This window comes from Aquila chrysaetos, chromosome 12 (genome assembly GCF_900496995.4).
Source record: "Aquila chrysaetos chrysaetos chromosome 12, bAquChr1.4, whole genome shotgun sequence".
Taxonomy (NCBI): Eukaryota; Metazoa; Chordata; class Aves; order Accipitriformes; family Accipitridae; genus Aquila; species Aquila chrysaetos.
The window spans coordinates 23802885-23814510 of NC_044015.1; the positions used below are offsets into that span (position 1 = coordinate 23802885).

At 40.8% G+C, this 11626-nt stretch overlaps 1 protein-coding gene and 1 long non-coding RNA gene across 5 annotated transcripts in view; one reads left to right on the plus strand and one right to left on the minus strand.

The window, feature by feature from the left end:
• The window catches only part of FNBP1L (formin binding protein 1 like), a 61671-nt gene extending 60190 nt beyond the window's left edge, over positions 1 to 1481 (minus strand). The window contains exon 1 of one of the 4 annotated variants that reach the window (XM_030034274.1): positions 1176 to 1481. In XM_030034274.1, the coding sequence (XP_029890134.1) occupies positions 1176 to 1199 (24 nt within the window). In that variant the 5' untranslated portion in view covers positions 1200 to 1481. The remainder of the gene's footprint in view (positions 1 to 1175) is intronic. The other 3 variants (XM_030034270.2, XM_030034272.2, XM_030034273.2) reach the window with 3 other exon arrangements.
• On the plus strand, positions 705 to 2168 carry LOC121233675. The gene is made up of 2 exons (XR_005933615.1): positions 705 to 769; positions 1835 to 2168. It is a non-coding gene; the product is annotated as an uncharacterized LOC121233675 (long non-coding RNA).
• Positions 2169 to 11626: the final 9458 nt, after the last annotated feature.

Sequence of the window (11626 nt, forward strand, 5' to 3'; positions counted from 1 at the left end):
CTGTGCTTCAGTCTTTAAAAGCAAATAAACAAAGAGCAGGGAGCATTTAAAACGAGGACAGTAAACCCTCCTTGGTACTGTTTTGTTTTTTTTTTCTTAAGCTTTCCCACGATCAGTGTCAGCTCCAGTTATAGCAGCAACAGTAGGAAATCTGACAAGAGAAAATAAAACATCCCACAACTGCTTGCGAGCAGACATCACTGTGCTTCACTCCGGCAGACTCCCCCGGGAGAAGCCCCTTCTTTACTGCCCTCAGCACAGCCAAAAAACCTTCGGAGGAGGAGCGGAGGTTTAAGAAAAGATCTAACATAACACAGACACAGGCACACAGACGCTGTCTGTCTCCTTGCTGCCAGTTCTTCGCATTTAAAAAAAAAAAAACAAAACAAAACAAAACAAAACAAAAAAAAAAAACAAAAAAAACAAAAACCCAATACAGAATTAGCCAATGTTCTGGGGTCCTTTTAGAGACAAAGCTATGCAATAGCTGCTTCCAATTAGGGGCGACAGCTCAAAACGCTTTACTCGTGAGAGCAGTCCGGCGGTTTTCGGGAGAGGAGCAGCCCTGCCACCGCCCAGAGGGTGCCCGGTGCGGGCCGCGGCCGCTGCCCCTGCCCGAGCCGCCCCGGACCCCGCCCCGAGCCACCCCCGAGCACGCCGCCGGCGCCAGCCGCCTCGCACCGAGAGCCCTCCCCTCCTTTCGCCTCAGAGGAAGGCGGGGGGCGCACACAAAGAAGCCCGACCTGCTGTGACCGTTACCGGGCGAACGGTGAAGGGCGAGGCGGGCGGCCCCCCCACTACCCCCCCGCCGCGGTGAGCGCCATGGCCGCGCGGGGCGGCGCGCGCGCACCCACATCCCGGACGAGGCGCTCCCCGACCCACCGCCCCCGCCGAGCGCCCGCCCCTCCTCAGCTCCCCCTTCCCCAACGCTTACGCCACCTCCCTCCGCCGCTTCCAGCGCCTCGTCTCCTGCCGCGTCCCCCCCTCACACCGCCCCCCGAGGCCCCCCCCCCGCCCGACCCCCCTGGCCGGTGCCCGCCGCTTCAGCGCCGAACAAAAGCGCCTCGACGGCCGCCCCGGCTCCGGCCGCCCCGCGCCTCCCCCGGGGAAGCCGCCTCAGCAGACAAGGGAAGGCGGCGAATCCCAGACACAATGAGAGGCGAGCCCAGACTCACCCACAGCTCCGTGCCCCAGCTCATGGCTGCTTCGCGAGCAGTGCCGGCTCCAGCAGAGGCGACGGCGGGGATGAGGCGTCGGCCGGAGAAGGGGTTCCGCCGGGCAGCGCCGGTGCCCTCGGTCACCGGGGAGAGGCGGCGGCGGCGGCAAGGAACGACGTCGCTCCCAGCTCCAGCTCCGCCTGGCTCGGGAAGGGGGGGAGCCGCGGAGGAGACTGGGAGAGGGGCGGGCCCGGCTGAGGCGGCGGGGGGACGGGACGGGACGGGACGGGGTGAGGCCGCCGCTGCGGCGGCGCCACGCGCAGCCTGGAGCCCCTAACGGCAGCGGGGGGGGGGGGGGGGGCGGCGTCACGGCGTGAGGCGGCTCCCGTTGCTGGCTGCGTCGTTACTCTTTAACGAGGAGAAGGGGGAGGAGGAGGAGGGAGGGGGCGCCGGGCGGGAGGCGGCAACGAGGCCCCGGGTCTTTGTATGCCGCCCGGCTGCGAGGCCTCCTCGCCTCCCCCCAGGAAAGCGCTGACTCACGCCCGGGAGAGGCGCGGGAGTGCCGCCCGCCTGTCCGCGCACCGGCGGGGTCGCGTACCGGCCTTACCTGGCACGGTGGCAAGAAAGAGCAATAAACAAGGAAGGAATTTTTTTTTTTTTTTTTTTTAACCCCACAGGTGTGTAAGTAAATCACGAATTGAGAAGTTGGAAAGTACGAGGCTGATACCTGAGGAAGAATAACCTCTTTTTCATGGAGTGGTTGGATGAATCATATCATTGAATGACTGTAACAGGGAGTTCCCTCAACAACTAGAAGAGGAAGAATGTTAAATCCTCGTCAAAAGATTATTTTTTCCACCAAAGTGTCTGTTATGAAGCTACCACTAGAAAGCAAAGGCTTTGAAAGCCACCCCCGAATTACCTTCTCCTATCAAGGCATCAATTTCTGGATTTTCCTCTCATTTTTACTTGAAGTCATTCTTATAGGCCGCAGTAAAACCTCAGTGAAAATACTGCTGTCTTAAGTCTCTATATCATGGAACAAAAATTACTTAAATCCAATAATAATTTCACTTCCAAGTCACATTTTGGGTAATGTTCCTTTGCATCACACTTAATTTAGGTTTAGTCCTATTTTCCACATGAAAGGAAAATGCAAGTTCTTCTAGATGTATTAGAATAGTATTAACATCAGAAATTATCAAAATAAGCAGATGAGATCACAGATCAACAATGTAATTTCTGGAGTTAAATGTTTAAGCTCATCACATTACACAAGAAAGGCACTTGGGTCTGTGGGGATCCACAAAATGAGTAACTAGGCCACATGCTGCGGTGGCCTACACATATGTTTTAGCAAGCCGGTGGTCACAGAACCCCCGAATTTTAGACTCTGAATATTAAATTCCACACTTGGGCACACTTCAGTTGAACTCTGACACATTAACTCAGTTTGTAGATTGCATGTAGTACTGAAAATATTCACCAAGCACAATACATGTTGAGGATTCAGGTAATGAAGCAGAAATAAATGATAAAAATTATGAATAAATATATATTTTAATTCACTCAACTTACCTTTCAGGAGTAGGAAAAAAATAATTTCCATTAAATGCTGTAAACTTCAATTGAAGTTTTGGTTAGCTACCAGCTCACCACACACCTTTATACAATTCTTCCAAAAATACAATCAGATGATATAATGAGATAACCTGGTTCAAAACGTAATTAAGTAAAAATTAAAAGAATTTTCTCATCTTACATACTTTTTAATATATATCATTTAAATTAATACCTATGCTATAATTTGCTGCATATGTAATAATTTTAGAAAGATGGATTTCAAAATCTTTAATCATGCCTTAATCCATATTCTGCTGTGTCCTAACCAAGGTTTATAAATGCACCCAACGATCTGGGCACCTTTGGTGCCTGATTTGGCACTTTCTTTTTTTAAGTGTAATTTTGAGAAACAAATGAACACTGAACTTCAAAACACTGCGGGGGAGAGTCCTGACCATTTAAGTGAATTAGAAATTTGCTGCTAGCTTCAGGAGAGCCAGGATTTTTCAGTCTTTGTTCATTTCAGGAAAAATCATCTTTCCACTTGTTTCAGCTTAGATATCTAAAAATGAACCCTAAAAATAACTTTCAAGTTAAAATTTTCAATCTTAGAAGCCCCAATGGGGTACTGAAACTCAGTCTACTGGAAAATGGATCCTAAATTCTAGATCTATGGATCCAGAAGCTTTGAAAATCATGCACTTAACTTGGCACTCAAATTTTAAATACTGGACTTTCATTGCATGAAACATACATCAAGAGAGTTTCAACATGTAATATACATATATATATTTGTGGTTGGTTGATTGATACGTGAACCCTCAGGTTCTTTTGCTTAACTCTAATTTAAGAACTAATTACTCCTATTTCTGCAAAATGTGCAAGGCCAACATTCTCAACATGTCAGGATTTGTTTTCAGTTCAGAGCAATGCAACAAAATTGAATGTTTTACGGTGATCTCTACTCATTTTAGGAGAAGGAAACTGCAGCCTGTATCACAGGTACATAAATACTTAGCTTCTCAGTAGTGCTTAAAAAGCCTAATTCTAGCTAATGAGAGGTTTTCCCAGGACAAAGACAATTCCTTCTTTCCATGTAGCTCTTTTCAAAGAACATCTTTGCAAGCCCTAGGTTAAAGCAAGCGTCAGGAGCCGGACAATGTTGCAGAGATTCTGGGTAACTTCACAACCTCCAGAACAGGTTGAGAGGCCCCTCTGAACTACTGTGTAAAATAGGATAGGTGTTACCACAGCAGCCTCTGGACTATACCTACCTTTTAAGAGTGTATCTGAAGAGAAGCAATCAAAAGATACTACTGAACAGGCTTTGAACAAGCTAGCACCGAAATAGGAAACTGTATCGTTGCATTAGAGCACTTCTGCAGTCTGGCTAATTATTCATGTTCACAGGTTAACAATTAGACTTGGGAAGTAAGGCTGGTTAGGCCAGAAGCTGTACATATTAACATACTGTTTCTGGGACCCAGCCTAGAGTTTCTGCATGGAAGCATGATGAGCCATTTAACTGTAACAGTTCATTCACAGCTAGCTCAGATCTTGGACCTTCATTGTGCAAAGTAGAACCACCCCTGGAGAAGTAGCACAAAATCTGACTCAAAGGATACTGTTTACAATTATCTGAGATACTGCTGATAGATATTGTTTCTTCAGGTAAAGTAAATGAAACAGATTGGGGAGAGTTGGACAACATATATGCACTATAGGGAAATGGAAGAATGATTGCTTCCAATATTCCTGGAAAGGCAGTAGTATTTCTTAATCTAATCTGGACATATTATTTTAAAACGTCAAAAACACAATGTAAGCTTTTAAAGTCCGTGTAATATAGGATAAAAACCTTCATAATGCCTTTTATACAGTTTTCATATTACAGGATTAAAAAAAATTCAAGTGCAAAGGCTATTTCTTGCCAACAGATTTCAGTGGCTTTATGAGCATTTGACTTGAAATATGGGCACCACTGTTTTCAAGATTGGCTTCTGATTTTTAGTTTGCTTTCAACCTGTACTTCTTCAAAACCAGAAGTACATGTATGTATCAGGTACATATATGGAAATGTGCATTTCACCTTTACTTAAACTAGGAGCCATCTCTTCATCAGTAAAGAGAAGATCATAGCTCATTTCAACAATAATCTACAAAGGTAATTGATTGTAAGTTAGTTAAAAGACAAAAAGCATTTAGGTAAGTTATCACAGAACCTGGAATTCATAATATATTAAGACCATGTGATTAAATCAAGTTTTAACTCATTAAAAATAAAACAGAAGTCTTAGCAGCATAACACTTACCATTTCAGCTTAGCGAGAATTCTGACATCAGTCATCATTAGGCCCTTTTCCTGCTTGAGTACACTCTTGTTTTAGGAGATTCCGATACATATACACTGAGCTACACTCTCCTCCAGTTTAGCAGTTCAGGATGTGAAATGACCTAGCTGTGAGATGAGGAGAAGAGTCTACTCCATCTCCACAGGATATTGCCAGAAATGTTATAATTAATCATTTAGAATTTTGACATTGTTTCTGTTACCAGGGATTGCAACTGGCCCTAGGCCTAGCAGTAATTAAACAAATATTAGCCTACAGATTTTCATTCTTCTAGTCACATCCTTAAAAACACTAGTCAGGGGGTGGGGGGTGTGTGTAATTAAAAAAGAAGTCTCACTAAAGGGACTCAAGAATACACTAAAGACATATTTAAGTAATTTTTTTACACACAGCAAAGGCTACGTGATAAATTGCATTGTTCCAGTATCCTTGTAAACCATTAGCATTTTCTGGAAGATGATGACAACTTATTTTTAGCTTAGAAAATTTACTATTATATTTAGCTGTTTTCCCCATCATTGACTAATTAATGCAGGCTTTAAAAGAAAACTGCCTCATTTTATTTTTAGACTGAATCCACATCATTCCAGTTATTACAATAGTTATGTATTTTGTTAATTCTGTTCACTTCTCAACAGAATCTACTTGAGTTTACAAGTGGACCTAAGGATATTATCTTGGCAGAAAAACAATCTGCATGATTAATTTGGAGTGGCAGAAAAGCTGTTTGGCACTCCCTATGGGCACACTTTCTGAAGAGAGAAGCAGCTTAGCTTTCCATTGCCACAAAAATCAGCAGGACCAAACAAATTACTTCCAAATATCTCTCTCTCAGTGTGAGGTGCCATTAATCCTTTTCTCCGCTAGCCAGCAGTCTCTTTGTCATATTAAAATTGCATTTTTAATCCACAAAGAAAAGGAAGTGTTGCAAAAACCATTAAGTATTACCTCTTTTTGCTTCAAAACCGAAAGAATTTAGCTCCCTCCTCCCTTTACACATGTATTTCCTCCATCACCAGTACTTTAAGTGCTCTAATTTTAAAAAGTAGTGATGTTCATAATGCCTCCATATGGTGAGTGGGTAATCATTACTTTACAGCTCAGGAAATACTTTGAGACAAAAGAATAGGTGTCTTGACACTTCAGCTTGTGCTGAGTTCTCCACAGACTTCCTCTGCCTCCCAGAGGCTGGTTATTTAACCATAACCAGCAGTATGCAAAGAGTTTGTAGCTGTGCATCTGACTAGATGCTTACTTCCAATGGGTTTCTATTTCAACTATTAGGCAAAATAAAGTTTTACTCTGAAACTGATTTTTTTTATTATTATTAAGCAGAAAATTAGCAGGAAACTATATTAGTTAGACCACACCACCCCTGCTTCAAGGCAGAAGGGAAACTGCACTTAGTGCAGCCTCAGCCACTGCTTAGGGTGACCCGATTCCAATTTTTCTCCTATCTCTGAATCTTTTCCAGTCTGTACTGAAATGCATTTTATACAGCAGAAGAAAGGTACGTTTCTTCTTTTTCTCTCATCTCAGCAAGCAACACAGAAAGACATAACCAGTGATCGGATAACAGAACTGAAAGGACACTACTTACATCAGCTATAAATAGCAGGAAAATGAGAACTTCCATCTGCTTTTATGAAATATCCTGTGTTCACTCTTTTTGCCTGCACTATAGCCAAGAGCACATCTTTCCATCCCATATGTAGCAGAGGAAATGTGGTGTCAATCAGCAACAACTAGCAATACTCTTAAGTACAAACACCCTCTTATTTCACAGTAATTTGCTTTTTTCTGGTGAAGCAAGACTATCACATAACTCAGCATTTCCTTTCGATAACATACAACTGTGTCCCAACCTGGAGGCTGGACAATTACAAAATATCAGGGAATACACATAAATCATGATATCAAAATGTGATTTTTTTCTACTCTCTAATGCTTGCATTACCTGCTTGAATACTATAAATCCATTGGCTTCCATTGCACATACTTTCAGAATTATATCAAATCATAACCATAAATGCCAGGGCTTTGCTACCTTAATTTCTGATATCTCCAGTTCACCTAACACGTCTTCTCCATTCTCCCACCAACCCCACCCATGCACATTTCCTTACATTAAAAGAACATTGAGCTGTATCTAATATGCAGACTTAGGTATAGCTATGGTGAATTCTGATAGTCAAAATTTTTCATTACCATATTATCTACAGGCATAAAGATTATTACTTTTGGGATAATAACCAAAGACTTGAATAGTAACTGCTATCTGCATCGACTAGCTAGCAGCTTTTGAGCAGAGTGTACGGGTTGACATACTGTATCAATATTGGAAGATGGAGTCTTCTGTCATGGTACTAATTCAAGCTGTAGAAAAATTAATAGTGGATGAATATGTAGCTACGGATCAGCACCACCCATTTTCAGACTTGCTAAAATATTTTACTATCATCTGACTTTGAATTATGACCAGAAACACAAATATATATGCAGTTATGCAAAATCTGACTTAACATTTGAAATAATCACTATCCTGGGTTACTCGTTAATCTCATTAAAGGAGTTTAAATTAGAACTGGTTCATGAATTATCCCACAGACTGTAAGGTTCGGTTAACAGGTTTCAGTAGTTTCAACACAACCAGCTGAAACCCTTTTCCTGAACTTGACAGCCGCCTGCTGGCAAGCAAAAGAACAAGCTGTATAACATAATACCAACCTGCTTCTGCTGTAATCAATCAGATCCTTTTCATCAAATAGGGTATGAGTTACATTAATTTGAAACTGAGAAGGCTAACGATCCCCTGATTGTCCTGTCTTCCATACAACTGCAGGTCTTGACTTCTCACCTCTAAGGGACTTAATTTCAGTGGTCAGTGGTTTAATTTCAGGTGTCCTTCCCTTGTTACTTTTAATCTGTGGTGGTTCTTCCTTTTCTCATGAGAAAGTTGATGTCCACGTTGCATAATACCACATTTAATTGGTGCATGAAAAAACTGCCAAAGGATCACAATCTGGAAGGAAACTCGAGTAATTCACATATCCAAGAAAACTCTCCCTCCCACTATTGATCACTTTAAAAGAGGAGGAATCAGTAAATAAATCAACAATAGGAATGAGAACACAAGTGTGCTGTGCATAGAATAGATATCCCACTAAGCAAATCAATTATCTTTCTGTATCTCCCTCTTGTATTAATAAAGATAGCTAAAACTCTGTTTATCATTCTTATTTGTTCCAAGTGAGATTCTGATCAGATACTAACTGCAGAAATCTTCAAGTAATCCCAAAGAAACAAAAGCAAAAATAATCACTTGTTTAGGAAGGAATTTCATTTTTGTGACATTACATTTTTTGGACCTCTAACTAAATTTGAAAACCAACGCCTGCTCTTTGGACTTAAAAGGCAGATCAAATCTAACAGGTAGCCAAGTGAATCCTAGTAAGAGTCTTTACACACACACCCTCCCCCCGCTTTGTCTTTGCATATTCTTCCCTTTGAGACAAGGCAAGATGCGAAGAGAAGAATATACACAATTTCTTAAGACTGGTTTTTTCCTTCCCTAACACACTCATCTTCTAGTAGCCAGGGTTTTTCCCTTTGGATTTACCGCTGCCTCGGGTACTCTCCTTATGTCCAGATCTCCTCAGCTGATGAATTTTTGAAAAATGAAATACACAGAACATGAGGGTTCAGTTGTGTTGCTACTACCTTTGTGTCTTTAATAGCTAGTCCACAAAAAGAAGTTATCATGCCATTATTTCCTGTGACCTCTTTTTCACACCAAAAAAAATGCACCATTTTCAGCACCAAGTAAAAAATTTCTCTGAATTTGAGGACTAAACTCCCCCTCTGGGTTGGAATATATACACCACTGAGGCAGGTTACAAAAATATATCCGAACACAGATACATACAAAAAACCTATTTCAGCGTTCAGAAGCTTTATATCCTGCATTCATAAAGGAGAAACTTTTAAAATATGCTATTGTAACACAGTCAATAGCAGAGATTTCATTTTAGGGCAAGGTCCAATTCTCAATCACTTTTTCACATGATTAAAACAAAAACAGTTAAAGCAATCAATGAAATGCCCTCTCCCTCCAGGCTTGTCTACAACTATAGTTCTTCCCGCAGGACTGTGTGATTCATGCCCTAGATCCTTTTCATCTATGAAGAGAAGCCAGGTCATAATTCTCCTGAGAGAAAAGTTTGAGGGGTGATTTTTGTCTCAGAACATCAACTAACACTTTTTAAATAAGCAAAATAACATTATTCCACATTTTGGAAAAGATAACTCACTAACAGCAGTGACAGTTTAGCCCTGTGTTTCCACATCCTGCAGACAGAATAAATACCTTTTTCACATTCAGTCAAAAATTGCCCCTTTCATTTTCATGATACAATATATAAACTAATATAATTTGTTTATAAAGCTTTAGTTTTCTTTAAGTTTTATTTAGAACTATATATTTAAAAACAATTCTGTAAGCATGTCAAAAACAGTAATATTTTTGTAGAAATGAAAACATGATTGTTTCCAACAGTTTCAAGTTTCAAAACATTATAACATACTGAAAACAAGAAAAGAACAAGTTATTCATAATTTAAGGGTAATGAGTTTAGCTGCATACAACTTACCCAGCAATCCCAGACAATTAAATTACCACAGGTATAGAATACGTAACACCATCAGAGAACGTGGAAGGTGTATGTAAGTGCATATTTAAGAAGCAACTGTCTTTAAGTTTTGAATTTTACCTGCCTGAAAAATAATTATCTATGCATGAAAAGTTGCTGTTAGCTGTTTGCATTACAATAGAGAGAAAAAAAATAAATCTTTATTGCTCACATTCCTCCTTCACCATACAGATCTTCTAACGTTTTTAGAAGTGAAGTCTTCTTTACTGCAGGATGGGATGGTGAAGACTTTCAGATTTTTTGCACTACTAACACTACCACTGCCCTGATAAATTTAGTTCTCTTCCATGGGTTACACTGCTGCCTAACTGAGAAAATAAATTCATACCTGCAAGAAAAAGGACATTGAATTTGATTTCCAATTCACCTGTGTTTTTTCTCTCTGTAGGCAACAGAATGAAACCTGAACACAACATTAATGAAACCAAGTCCTGGCCTATAACCAGCAACCCCAAGCACTGTGCTATTACAAATAAATGCTTTCATCTCTAACAATGACTTTTATAACAAGTCTGTTTGTTTTTCCAGTTACTTGCTCTCTAGATGAGTCACCTTTCCATGAAGTCTGACATGAAGATAACATCTTTTTCCTCTAAACAGTGCACCACCTTTTAGTTCTGTAGCATGTGAATGTGTTAGCATGGACTGTTCAAATACCAACATTATTACACTGGGCAGTGTAACATTGCCTATGCATAATTAATGCTTGTACAATGCTTTGAAGATATAAAGAGTTTATGATTACTGACTAGTAACAGTATTGAACTAATATAAAAACTGGACTAATTTCTACTGAAATGAGTGTGAAAATCATTCAAAGTTACACCATGCGATACTACTACTCCAACAACATTAGTTACCCTAGGTGGGGCTGAGGGAGAAGGGGAGAAATCAATTACTTCCTTTGAAACAAGAAAAAAAAACCATCTCAAGTATTACACAAATTAATGACATGAACATTCAGCCTTAAAATTAATTGTAGTCTTTACATAATTTAATATGCCTCTTATAAATCTTCACCCCAGATATGTAAAGTGTTGTAGCTGTTCACATTTAAAACTCAGGAAAAAGGAAACAGGTTGTAGCAAGCACTGTCAATCCTTACTTGAACATTTGGTTCAGGCTGTGGGATAGAAGTCTTCATGTTGTATTCCTGTAGTTGACATGACAATAAATCATGGCCATGAAGAATTAAAACCAAATATCACCTTCCCCAACACATGCAGGAGCATCATCTGCTACATATTCTACCCTAGGTTATTCAAGTTTATGCTAGACTCATCCACCCAGCAAAACCCACGCTTATTGGATTCATGAATGATTGATGTATGGGATCTGGCATATCCAATTGGATTCACTGTCTAACCATTTCGCTGCAAAACCTCCACTCCCCAAGTCTTGGCTCAGTTGCATTATAGCACAGTACCACAGAAAAGAACAGCCTCCAATTCAAGCATTCACTGGATCTGTTTCTTTCCAGGAATGCACAGCTCTAGCATACTTGTTGCCCCATGTATTCCAGAACTGGGATAACTACTTCAAATGCCATTATTAAATTCTCAAAATTACTGATTGCTGTAGCTATGTCTGCATGGAACTAAAAAGAAAAAAACTAATTTCAATCAGGAAAAAAAAAAATATTCAAGCTAAGCACAAACATCTTTTGAAAAGGAACGTATCATTCCTGATTGCCAGCAAACCTTAACTGGCCTACGCTAAGCCTCACTGACGTTCCTTTTCATCAGTGAGTTACACCCAGCATACCTAGGTCACAGATGGCACATTCATTGAGTAGACTTTTAGCAAGTCCAAGGGATCAAAGAGGTACTAATTTATCTGTAAGCAA